At 34.8% G+C, this 14152-nt stretch overlaps 1 protein-coding gene across 1 annotated transcript in view; it reads right to left on the bottom strand.

The window, feature by feature from the left end:
• Positions 1-14152, bottom strand: part of KCNH7 (potassium voltage-gated channel, subfamily H (eag-related), member 7) — a gene marked incomplete at its 5' end in the record, with an annotated part of 46251 nt that overhangs the window by 27289 nt on the left and 4810 nt on the right. Inside the window, 3 exons of the mRNA XM_009075149.1 lie at positions 1267-1519; positions 11427-11626; positions 12324-12723. Of these exons, the coding sequence (XP_009073397.1) occupies positions 1267-1519; positions 11427-11626; positions 12324-12723 (853 nt within the window). The remainder of the gene's footprint in view (positions 1-1266; positions 1520-11426; positions 11627-12323; positions 12724-14152) is intronic.

Raw genomic sequence — 14152 nt, 5'->3', positions numbered from 1 at the left:
TGATGTGCATAACATGAAAATCTTGACCAGTCTGCATATTTGGCCCAGGAAGAAATGGATGAATTCCTAAACTTGTCAGGTGTTTTTGATTTGCAAGTGCTATAGAAATTTTAATGTAAGAGATGAACTCCTTGATGAACCACACTGTTTATAATCAGGGAAGGATACTCATACAGGTATGTAAACCTCACAGCATTATACTGGCATGCTCCCTACTTTGCTTCTGCCTAAAACTGCCCCAGCTGATGAGATGAAAGAGCATGAGATGACAAATTATCTTGATAAAACTATCTAAACCTAGGGAAGGATTGCTTTAGGCACACCTTTGTTCTACTCACATATCCACCCTGCAAAGTTCTAGCAGAATAATCAGTCACAAGTGGGCTAATAGCAACATACAGCCACTGGTCCACATCTCACTTCAGTTACTTTTCTGACTGTAAGTTCCTACAGTGATCGATAAGCAGAAAGGAGAATATCTGAATGATATTACAGGTGGTGTAGCTTTCTGTATGGCAAAATCCTTATTTATCTACTCAACTATTCTTTGTATTCTTATTACTGAATATTAAATTGGAGAAACAAATCTGTAGTCTTGTTTAGGTAGGGTTTTAGTTATTTTACTTTAAAAATTTCTGTAGCTAACTAAGTCTTACTGGTTTTCTGGCTATCAGCAGTTGCAGTTGAGCTCCCAGCTGGACTGAGCATTACTGTGAGCCAACTTTGTTAGGAAAGAAAACAGGTAACTCACCATGCTATACAAAAAAGAATATGTTAATATGAAATATGGGGGAAATCCTGGTGTTGTTATATCTAGATGAGATGAGTCTGTTATTGTTTTCTTTTGTTACATGCCCAGTGGGCAGAAACAAGCATTTCTGAAAACCTCTATAAGAGATTTTGAATGTCTAAAGTAGATTTCTCCAGTTAGCATATAGGGGGGTTATGTGACTCAATACCCTTATCAATGTTCAAGAAAAGGGTCTCCTCGACTTTGGTTCTTGCAGCATAGTCAGAACTGGAATAATTTAATATCTGCTTGCCTCAACTTGCAGCTTACTCACTCCTGCTGTTATATTTTAGGTATCCAAAGACATGGGCTCTTTGGTGCACGTGAATGTAAAATTTTCTCCTTAAATTATTTATTTGCTTGATTTTAAATAACAGTGAATAAAACATTTACAAATTTCCTTTCCCTGGAACAATACCAAATATTTCTTTTCAAACCTCTGACTCTTTTACCATGCCTTGTAATAATCTACTTACCAAGAATAGCTACAACAATGTCACTCTTAAGGATTTCAATGGAGCCTCTTGACACAAAATAAAGAGCAGTGATAACATCTCCACAGTGCACTAAAGTGTCTCCAGGAGGTGCATGTGTTGTCTTAAATTTCATAGCTAAAGCTCGAAGACAGCCTTTACTGGCCCCCCGGAAAGCTTTGCAATTCTGAAGCAAATTTTGGTTGAGGTGCAGACAAATGTCAGCTTGTAAGCATTCTGGAAACCCCTTCAGGACCTGAAAAGACATATAAATGCTATGAAAGTTGCTTTATATAATTTTTATGCTTTCTTCCTGGACAAAAAGAAAGAAGTGACATACAAATAGAAGTGGGTCCTAGAGCTGTCAGGATATTAAAATTCAACAAATGCATATTGTAATCTATATTACAAAGCTTATACAATGTGTGTACTAATGTAAATGCTAATCTATGTAGTGGTTACAAAATATGTTAGTAAGATTTCTTTCATTGCAAGAAATGGCATCAAGGTATATGAATGAATATACTGCAGTAAAATAACAAATAAGACAGCTAAAGGGAGAGTCATGCCGAATTTCACCCATTTGGGCTTATATGTCTTTCTCTTTTATCAACTGTAAAAGTACAACATTTATTACAAGAGAGGTTTTTGCTTGAATAACCATTACATTTGTAAAATGAGAGCTATCTGAGGAAAATCAGATATTTTTCAGAGAGAGGGCATTTAACAGAGATTTTGTGTTAAATATATTCTGCTTGTAAGTGCAGGACTTAGATTTTTATTGGAAAAAGCAACATGAGCCACTGAAACAAAGATGTTATGCAGATTTGCATAGGCAGATGATTACTTCAGGAAACCACAGGGCTAGTTGCTGTGGTCCTTGCTCATCTCTTACTCAGAACAATGGGACTTTGTCTGAACTAGAACCATGGGATTCCTCTTGGCTACCATGGCAACATGTTAATTTTGTTTAGAAGGAAAGAAGTGAGGTATTTACAACATGGCCATTATGTATGAGCTTTTCTAAATTGCCTCTGATTCTTTTAGAATCAATAAACATTTTTGCTACTGACTTCATGGGAAAATTGCCCACCTTTGTAACTGTCTGCTGACATATTGTCATGCACTACCTTTTCTTTTGTTACGTCCTGTTAGCTGCTCTCAATGATGTGAATGGGTCATATACGTTCCCTGGGACCAGCTACAATTGTTGAATATTTCTAAAGGCAAAACATGAACTGATGCTACAAGTCTTATGAATGTGAACAGAATATGTCTTTTTGTTATTAGAGCAGTTTATTAATTCATTCCTGTTTATCCTCTGACCTGTTTTTCTATAAACATGTAAATATTTCTGCACGGAACAAAGATATATCCAAAATTCATTCACTTGTTGCTATATTAATTCTTACTTCAGCACAATAAAGGTCTGTGCAGCCACTCTTATTGCACAAAGATATTCACAACTCATATCCCTTGCTAACGAAGATGATGAACACATCTCCGATATGAGGCTTCTGTCCACACAAGCCAAGCTATGATTTACAAATGAAATAGTACCTTTAACTGAGTTGAAATGTTTCTATGATTGTTAATGGAAATCAATGCTGTGAAATAACAAACAGAATACTTTAACACACATATATAAAAAAATTGTATGCACTTTAGGGCATTACCACATGAAATGTTATACATCCTCAGAAAAAGCCAGCATTCAACAACAATAAGCAAAAGAAAATATGATAAATGAAAAGCTTCTGTGGTGCCACTGTTTTCAGTATCTATCACACCACTAGAAATAGCTTAGTATCCAATTACTCTTTTTATTTTAATGTAATTATTTTGAAATCGGTTGTAGCAACTTATTTACTGAATGATAATGAGAAACTGATAACCAAATGCATAATAATCAAATGATACAGGTGAGAAAAATTGCAAGTGTTTATTTTGAAATTGTTCTCTAGTCATGTGAGTATAAAAGACCTATTTTGAATTAATTGTTTTGCTATACATCCATCTGAATGCAATTTAGAAGAGCTCCATTTTAATAGGATGTGAAATAGGGAATTTATTTTGAATTCAGAAGTACTTACAGGAAGAGGTATTTGAATTGTTAGAAAGTTAGGAGCACATCTTAGAATAAATTGTATTAATTTTTCACATTGGTTGTGTATCTGATTTATCAAGGGATTGCATTTTACCATTAAGCAAAACCCATGCAGACCATGTGTGGTTTTTTGTATTTCTGAAGATACTTTGGATACTCCTTTAATGAAAAAATTATTTTGAGAATTACTTTATACTTGAAACAGTTCTAAAATAATTGCATATTAGTTAATAGTTATACCCACCTCTGTTCAAGTACCTGTGATTAAAAAGTCCCTGCCCCATGGGGCTTACACTCTAAAATAATTTTATACATCAGAGAGGAAGCAATTTACTCTTTAACATCACAATTATCAAATGTCTAGAAGGAAGACCAAATGTTGTTTTTGAGACTACTCCACTAATACAAGCTTAGAAATGCAAGAAAGATGCTGATCTGAAGATAAATTTGTTTAAACATTGTTATATAAGCTACATTAGTAAAAGGAGATTTTGCTCCATGTTGCACACAGTGTATATAGTGAGTTATTTAATCTCAATTCAGTAGCTGACACTAACCAGAATTTGATGTTTCCAAACTAAACTTTATGTTGTGCAGTACAGACAACATTTTGCAAACCCAAACCTCCATGTGCATTCCTAATATCCAGATTTTAGTAATGGGAACAATTGTATTGAAAATTATAATGTGGGAATCAACATCAATACAGTATATGTACACTCTAACTATTAGAAAATAATCCACCCAGTCTTCAAAATTGTGAGACTAGCTTCAAAATAATAAAACTCTACATATTTCATTTCACTTATTTTCATTTGTTCTGAGTCTTTAAACACACTTAAGTCACTCCAATTTAAAATAAACTTTTCTAAAGAACTAAAAGCCAGCATTGTCTTGAAATTATATGAATACAGAACTAGGTAAGGCAAAAATAAAATAGCTGAAAATTATAATGCTCGAATTGCTCTTTAATAACAGTATTATCAGTGAAAATTCCAAAACTAATACATAATTTGAATACAGGTTTGAGTTTCAATTGCTCCATTCTTTCCTAACATGTTTCTATTGTTACACTCAATATCTCCTCAATTGTGACTCCATGGGGTCCTGGTGAGAAAAACCTTGGATTCTCATGGTTAGAATAATGTTTGGAATCAAAACTCATGCATAATTCAAGAGATACACAGAGATATTTTTTTAAAAGACATGTAACAAGGTATAAAATCATCTTCAACCATGCCCCCTTGAAAAAAAAAAAAAAGAAAAAGGAAAGGAAAAGGAAAATCAGTTAGGGTGCTATGACCATAGGCTCCAGTTGTCTCTCACTGATAGTTATCAAATCCAAGTACAGTTGTGTCTTCCTGTCTGGAATGAAACTTATTCCATGTCAAATAACATTGGTTTATCTATGTGGCATGCTTAGAGAGGAGGAAATTTTCATTCAGAGAGACGTAAAACATTTTACATGGCATAAGTGATTGAGGTTCAGTGAGGATAGTAGGGACATGATTCATACTGCCTTGAAGAATGTGATCTTTCATAAGAGGAGGAGTCCAGCTTCATTAACTTCTCTTTCTCAAGATGACAAGAAGTTTTCACTCAGACATGTATCAGACACCTTTGTGACAACAGAATTGGACACATCTATGTGCCCTAACCTCAGACAATGAGCAACTGTTTGGGGCAATGATATTATTATGATATATTATTAATGACAATTTTTAGATTTTCTGTCCTCATTCTGAACAGGTCTTGACATCTATTCCACAGAAGATATTTGAAAGTATCCAAACTGAAGCAAATTGGGATTTACCACATTCCATACCAACAGAATGACCAAATGGTTGAGGATGGAAATGACTTTTGCAGACCATCTGGTCCAATCTCTCTGCTCAAGCAGGGTTACCTAGAGCTAGTAGCCCAGGATGATGTCCAGATGGCTTTTGAATGTCTCCAAGGATGGAGATGCCACAACCTCCCTGGGCAACTTGTACCAGTGCTCAGTTATCCTCACAGTAAAAATGTGTTTCCTGATGTTTGGACTCAACCTCCTGTTTCAGTGTGTGCCCATTGCCTCTGGTCCTGTCACTGGGCACCACTGAAAAGGGCCTGGTTCCACCTTCTTTACACCCCCCCTTCAGGTATTTGTTCACACCGATGAGATCTCCTGTGAGCCTCCACTTCTCCAGGCTCACTGAGCAGCGCCAGCTCTCAGCATTTCCTAGTATAAGAGATGCTCCAGTCCCTGCAGCCTGGCAGTCAAAGAGATTCTTTTACTTCTGCATATAATCTTCTGTCATATATTTTCTCTGGTGAAATATAGGTGAGATCAAACAATAAATGCCATTCAGCAGTTGAAGGGAGCATGTGGGCTCTTGTGTCTCTTCGGAGTATATTGAAACTCATTTTGACTAAGGCTTTCTTGTCTTTAAATCAGTCAGTTGTTTATTAGTGGCATGTATTCAGCATATAGAGGGAAAGATAAAGGTCGGATCTCAAGTTCCTCTGACAATATAAGATAGCATAAACTGAAAATTTCCTCATATTATATGTTTATTCCTGCCTTGTCTTGATCTCTTCTCATGAAATGGTTTGAGAAATTGATCCATGCAAAAACTAACACACAAAAAATTTAGAGCAGCTGAGTGTACAAAGAGGCAGGAATAAATATACTTTGTGTCATGACTAAACATACTTAATCTCTATTTGGTTCCCACCTGCATAATAGAGACCTCAGGCATCACCAAATGCTGAATAAAGTTCTCAAAAAGTTTGAATAATAAAATTTGAACTTCATATAAAAACCAAACATTTTATCTTAGTTTGTTTTATAAGAATGAGTGAAATTAATTAATAGAAATTTGTATATTTGGTGAAATAACCTATGTATTAAATTTTTATCTTTCTGACTTCTAATTTTAGGACTAATCTGAGACTCTTTAACTACACAGATTACACTGCATAGGTTTTGAATTAGGATCTCTGTTCCTCAGTAGCTGCTGCCTCTGATGGAATGTAGTGTGGGATTTAGTTCTGTCACAAATATTTGGATGTCAGATTTTAACAACATCTTAATCTACACTAAACATTTCTGTAATGCAGTTCAGTTTCTAAAAAGAATTTAGAATTTACTATTTCGGTGATAATTAATTACAAAAATTAACTTTTTCTCTAAGTTGAATGCTGAAATATTTTCAAGGCCTTTCACCATTTAGAAAAAATGAACAAGGTCACAGGTGGCAATAATTCATCTTCAGCAGCTCTTGGGCTGCACATAAAATAAAGATTATTTCTGACGAATCCTCTTCTTCATACAGGAAGATTTTTTAAATTTAATTTAATTTTTAATTTTTAGGACATGAAAGAGTTCCTTACAACAGCTGAGGGAGAAGAGAGGCAGTGTGTGATGATGAGCTAATTCACCTTTCAATGAGATTAAAGACTGACAACCTTATCAAGAATTAGGATCTTTTGTTTTCAATCATTGCCATGACACAGATGTGTGATGTTTTTATTTACTACCACTGCAGCCGATCATTCTATAATCTTATTACAGTCTCTGAGTACATCTGAAAGGTGATCTCTGAGATATGATACACTGCTGGATGAGGAGGACAGAAAATTATTTCAGCTTCTTCAACTGTTGACTCCCTTAACAACGTAAAAGTTTAAAGTCTGTAGAAGTTGGAACCTGACCAGATCTGAATCTTTTCAAAAATATGACAGTTGCAAAATTGTTAATTGCTCTTCTTTTGAGATGCTAGACCACAAAATCCAATGCAGTGAGAAACTGATAATGGATCATTTAGTAAACAGACTGACATTCTTGAAAGTTGGGAGTTTTTTTCTATGACTTTTTCTTTTCTGTAACAGTTCAATGTAGGCATTTATTTTTTTAAGTGGTTTTGTTATAGAGAATCAAAAGACAGATTTACAGCTAATCATATTTGAGGTACTTTCTGACTGACTTATATGTCTTATGATTTCCATTCTGACAGACAAACAGCAGTATCACTTTCCAACATGATTAAATATTCATTCTGTTTAACCATTTACTTACAATTTTTTTGTTCCAAACACATCTCATTTGGATTATTCTTCTGATGAGACAAAGAACTTTGCCTTGCTATTTTTTAAATTCTAATTTACTTTTCTAATTCTCTGCTTCAAATATATTACTGGCAATAGTTCTACTGCTAGAACTCTTTTTGTCATAAGAAGGATCATAGTGGGAGGAAAAGCAAGAATAACAAATGCAGTGATGTCAACCAGGTGCCAGTGGCCAATTTCTCACAAAAGAAACCTTAACAAAGAAATGAACCTGCCCTTCTCTTGCTACAGTAGCATTGCTGGTTCAAGATAGGTGTGTGCTCTGTTGTACCTGCATGATCACTGTAGCCAAGACAACATCACAAATGTAAAATTGACCATTTGTTTGGATGCTTTATGCATAAAAATTCTAATTTTCTCTCTTTTTTTCATGGTACTGGGTAAAACGCAAAATAAAAAGACATCTGTCCCACATCCAAAATTTTCAGTCATGTTTAGATTTGGCTAAACACTTTTCAAAGTTTGTCCCACTTATTTACTTTTTGAACTCTTTTCAAATGCAAAATAAATGGATAAAGCTATTCAGATGCACAGAAGATCCATGGAAAGAAGGGGTGGGACAGGATTGTAAAAAATACATGCATAACTTAAAAAAGTATCTCAGACACTAAATATGTCATCTGTTTAGGGTAAGCATCATAGGCATGCTATTATCAGTGCTGGACTGATAACATGGGAATGAAAGGGGGAAAAGAAGGCAAGAGAGTTTAGGAAAAACAGAACAGGATAGTTAAAAAAATTAAAAAGAACTTGAATCTTTGGCACTGGTGACATCTCATGAAACAATATGCATTGTAAATATATTTTTTTGTAATTTGACTTTGCCAGTGTATATTGCAGGGGTATGATTTAACTTATGCTTATTCTATAGACTCAAGATTTTTATCCAGATTAAAATAAATCCCAAATCCTGTTTATCCAGTCCATCCATAATTATGTGGAGCTGTTTTTAATCAAAATACATTATGTAATGGAACATAATCAAAAAGATGTAGAAATGAAGCAGAAGGGAGTAAATGAACAAATAAAAAAGGTTCTCAGCATATTTCACCTGCAGATCCTTAAAGCTAAGTTTAAGTTTAACCATTTGTAATGAGCGTAAGGTATTATCTTCTGGTTTTCAATCAAAAGTGTAGTATTTTGTTTAGAAAATCAAGTTTAGTCATAGTGCAGTATTACTCCTGAGGTTAAAAGGGTTTTTTTAATTTTCCACTTTTCCTGAATTCTTAAATATATTACTGATGATAATGTAAAGCATCTTTTGAAATATATTCTCCAATGTTATTTTTATATATATATGTGTGTGTATATGTTGCATGTACATATATATATATATAAAATGTAAATTATTCATGCATTTCATATTTCAAAGGAGAAAGAGGACTAAATTTTTGATTTTTTTTTCAGCTTTCAGTCATGAAATGAAAAAAAAGAAAAGATATTGGATCAAATTCTGCCTTCAGATATTTGCAAAAAACTCCCAGTAAATATTGGCAGGAGTCAAACATATTTGTCTGAGGACAGCATTAGCCCTTTGGTGTGTAAATGCAAATATTTCATGCAAAATTAAGTAGATAACACATGCAAGTCCATCTCATATGCACATGGCTTATAGCCAGGAAAACTTCATTTGTGCTTGTGCTAACATGCATATATGGTTTGAACCAACAGCATTCACGCAAAGGAAAATGCAGAATGATCAGCAGCATGGCAACTTTCCTACAGAGCAAACTATCTAATGCAAACCAATATGCACATGACCTTTTTTGGGCAGAGAAGCATGACTTGAGTTGTGGGGTAAAACAGTGATTAAGAAATGTGGTTAGATTAGTAGTTTTAACGTCTAATTTTTAGTAACTATTTTGCCCCACATCTGATTCTACTCGGATTATTTCCCTTTGCTATCTACCCCTTCATCATGCAAAGTTACAATTAAAATTAGAAAGCATTGAACAAGCTCCAAACCCGACAGATAACATGGATATTCTCCACACTTTATACTGGAATTAAATTTGATATAAATACCTCCTGCTCTTACCAGTGGGTGGTGTTATTCCATGTATTTAGGTGTGAAGCAGACAGGAAAGAGATAAATCTTTCATAAGTACAACATAAATCACACAATTCTTATATTACCCTTGCACTAAGTGTAATACATTCAAACTCACTTTTAAAGAAAATTAAGTGATTGCCATAAAACATGAGGGATAGAATTGTGAACAGAATAAGAAATAAAATATAACAAACCAAGATACTAAACTTGGGGTTTTTTGCATGTTTTATTTAAAACAAAGCCTCCATATTGCCTCACAATCATGTTGCAGAATATTGGCTGTTTAATCCATTTAGTTGTTATTTCACATTAATGACAAATCCAAGACTAATTCCCGTACATTAATTCCTGCATTATGCAACGTCTCACCTGACAACATCCAGTTATAATTTCATGTGAAACAGGTGCTCTTAGTACATCCATTAGTGGTAATGAATTAGTTAAGGCATACATGATTTTGTAATATCTTCAGAAATAACTCATTGAGCTACTTTAGGCTTAGTCTGCACCCACCTGCAGCTTAAGGGCCTGATCCTGCAGAGTGCTGAGTACCCCACAATCCCCTTGTCATCCCAGGGAATTATGGCCACTCAGTGCCACACAGGATGAAGCTACTGATGCTGCCTTCCACTGCAGTAATCCCCAGCAGAGGTTTATAAAAATATCCTTGTCCTGCACTGGGCATATTATCCCTCTGGAGGGGACACTCATGGAAGTGGGAGGTGAAGCTCAACATATTTCATTTTCTGCTTTACTTTTAAGATCTGCTTTACTTAATGGTAACCATAAAGTCAAACTGTCAGTGATTCAGCCTTATAAAAGCTTTTAATCAAGACCATTGTTTCTGTTTACTGCATAAAAGTGTACCACTCTGAGAGTCATTTACAAATGTATGTATAAATACCTCACGGAAGTTGTTTGAGTTTATGTCAAAACTTTGGAGGTTGATTTCTAGTTAAATTGCTACAAAAATGTATAGATTTTGTTGTTCTTGACAACTTCATGGAAAGCATCCCTCTAGAGACACAGATTCACAGATCCTTAAGATGCACAATGCTCTCAGTGTCCTCAAACTGATGCCAACTTTTCAGAAAAAATGTTGCTGTCTCCAGAAAATAAGCCAGAAATATAGATGCTTACTTTTACTTGTTAGCAGATTGCTATTTCTTTTTAGCTGGCCACACTATATATGTATTTATATAAGGAGAGTTTATAGGGTTTTTGTTAATCAAGAACAGAAAATATGGGTGCTGTGCCTTGCCACTTCCTAAATGAGTTTGTGGATGGCTAGTAGTACTGTGTTGATTTTCAGTGCAGAATCATGTGGTTGTGAATGCAAGTGAACTACTGTTCAGATGTTCATGTGATTCAAATATTTCACTTTGAAAAGAGCAGTTAAACCTGCTTGGTCCTCTTGTGAACCCATTTCCAATATATCTGTTTTGGATTACATGATAAGATTCTGAAAATGAATTGATTGCCACAATTTTTATAGAATAGTAACTGTAGATACCAACACAGATACTCATGTTTGATACTGGAAGTGGAAAATCAGGTGGAAGAACAAACAAAATCCTGGAAGAGCTATGTCTGAAATAAGAAACCTATGACTATTTTTTCTCCACTTAAGCTTATAGTAGTCACCTGCAGTTGTCAAGCTGTCCTACGCACAGTCAGAATTCAGATTTCTGATATAGCTTGTGATAACCTAGGCAGTTAAATGTTGGGATGCCAAACTTGTGTTGGCTTGGTTCTCAATAATTGCTATATATACAGCCTTCTTAAGCTTGTACTTTTACAGCTTCTAAATAATAAAGACTTACAATCTCTTTCTAAATTTTCATGCATTTATCTATTTTTCAGCATCTCTGCCTGAAAAACAGAACAACATACCATGTTCATGTCAATGCCATTGGTGTATGTCCACGCATGCTGGAAGTATTCCTCAAGTCGCTGCCGCAGAGGGTTTGGGATTTGATGAAAGCGTATGAACTCCTTTACTCGCAGCATCTGCATGTGATACCGTGCAGTCCCCGAGTAGAGTCTTTGGATTATTGCAGATACGTTTCCAAAAATGCTAGCATACATTAATGCTGTATTAAACAGAAACAAAACTTACTTATATCATTGGATTTTGCAGATGATGCAACAGTTCTTACAATATACTTTGTATGCAAAACAGCTCAGATGACACTAGTTACATTTTCAGATGTAGAATTGGTTTACCTGAAGCTTTTTATTGATTTGATTGTATCAGCACCTACTCAGTTAGCAGATGAGGCTTAAACACTATATCATAATCAAATTGGTAATTTTTATCTTTAGATATCTGTAGACCTGAATTTAGCATTGTAAATTGTTTTCACCTAATTCTACAAACTTTTGTAGAACTAAGAACAAGGAACAAAGGAACAAGTTAAGAACAAACATTAGAGTTAGAAGGTATGCATACATTTGTAGGTTCAGTGTCTAAATAAAAAAATAAATGATGGCCTATAGATTCCTAAATCTGCTCAAAACTCAGCTTCCTACCCTACACAGAATTTGCTTACAGACACTGATACACAACACAAACTTCTGACAGTTTGTATAACAGATTTTGAGTAGTCAAGGAAGTTGACTACTTCCTGACACTGAATGAGTCACAACATATTTTTGCATACAACATTGCTTTCCCTGGGAATTTGCCCTTCCGGCTGCATGATTATAATCTTATTAGCTTATAATGTTAAGCCATTTGCTCAAACACTGAGAAAAAAAAGATGAAAAAATCCTGATAAAACTACTTACAGCCAATCAACATGACACAGATGGAAAAGATTTTCTCTGAGTTGGTGTTTGGAGACACATTTCCAAATCCTACACTTGTCAGACTGCTGAAGGTAAAATAAAGTGCTGTAACATATTTGTCCTTGATGGATGGTCCAGAGCTTGCATCACTCTTATTGTAATGCTTCCCTAGTTGTTCTCCTAAAGAATCCAACCAGCCAATCTTGTGAGCCAAGTAAGGTCTTTCTACATTTCCAATGGCATACCAAATGCAAGCAAGCCAGTGTGCAATAAGTGCAAATATGCACATGAGGAGCATCAGAACTGCAGCACCATATTCAGAATATCTGTCCAATTTCCGTGCTACCCTCACCAGACGCAGCAGTCTAGCTGTCTTCAGAAGACCTATTAATGTTGTTGTCTGTAAAAATAAAATAGAAATAGATTTTCTCTATTAGCAAATATATTCTCATTAATAGCCAGTATGAATAAACTGGTGCAAATTTCATTATTTTGGGGCATCAACAAAACAAGTAGATGAACCCATTTAAATGTAATCTTAATTTCATTTGCTTTAAACTATCTACTTCATTATTAAAAAGTGAAGAAAATAAAACTTGCACATTTAAAATTAAGATATCTTCTAAATACTCTGTCACTTTGGATATTTTACTTGATCTGGACCCTTCAATCCACCATAATGAACTGAAAAGATCTGTTAGAGTCATGATGTTTTGACATGATAAAGTCTGAAAGTTACTGGAACTACTCACAATTGTATGACTGGCCATGTAGGTAATAAGTCTTTATAGTGTTTTGAACAAATCTATGTGACTATATTTGATCCTAACTTAGAAACTCCTTGCAATCTAATGCTGCATCATCCTGGAGTGTACTCAATCCACAGAGTTGCTAATGCAAAGGCAGACTTCTCTGCAGTCAGCTAAGCAGTCTTCAGTGTAAAACACTTGACATTCATTGGAATATGTTTTCCAAGTAAATTGCTATCTGAACACAGAAAACTATTTTATTCTCTTCCTGAGATGTTTTATGATCTTGATTTTCTATTATATTTTCATTTAGAAAGAGGGAATGTACTGATTCTATCAGTGGGGATGCAGTCAGGACAATGAGGTTTAATCTCAATTCTGGAAAAGTGGGATTCTTTTCAGTTTGCTTTACCAGATACACTGTGTAATGGAGTGAAGATGTCAAAAATAAGAGGAAAACAAGAGTACTTTGATTTATATGTCTTCATTTTAGCCAAATCCCATCTCTCTTCTTGATTTATTGCTATGACTAGAAGACACATTCACTCATATTTGTGAATATGCTGGATATATATATACTGATGTATTAATTTTTATTTTCTAAGGCAGCATTTTTCCTGTTGATAGTATTTTAAAATATGTTCTTTTAATAGTTCTGATCACTATTATTTGTACAAACAGCATAAGTGAAAGTCTTTGTGCTTTTCTGCATATTCCATATAAGTATTCTCTCTGTCCTCATTTAAAAAAACATGGTTTCAAACTGAAGGAGGGACAGCCTAGGTTGGATGTGAGAAAAATGTTCTTTACTATAAGGGTGGTGAGACATTGGAACAGGTTGCCCAGGGATGTGGTGGCTGCCCTGACCCTGCTGGTGTTCAAGCCCAGGCTGGATGAGGTGTCCCTGCCCATGGCAGGGGGTGTTGGGACTTGATGATCTGTAAGGTCCATTCCAATCCCTAAATTCTATGATTCTATGATTCTATAAATATGAAAATTATCTTGCTGAAGCTGTTACCATCATATGTTAATATATTTCATTGCTGTAGGTTCTAGATGAAAGCAAAGAAACTCTGGTTA

Source organism: Acanthisitta chloris, unplaced genomic scaffold (genome assembly GCF_000695815.1).
Source record: "Acanthisitta chloris isolate BGI_N310 unplaced genomic scaffold, ASM69581v1 scaffold45, whole genome shotgun sequence".
In the NCBI taxonomy this organism is placed as follows: Eukaryota; Metazoa; Chordata; class Aves; order Passeriformes; family Acanthisittidae; genus Acanthisitta; species Acanthisitta chloris.
This window is presented reverse-complemented; position numbering and strand designations above follow the sequence as displayed.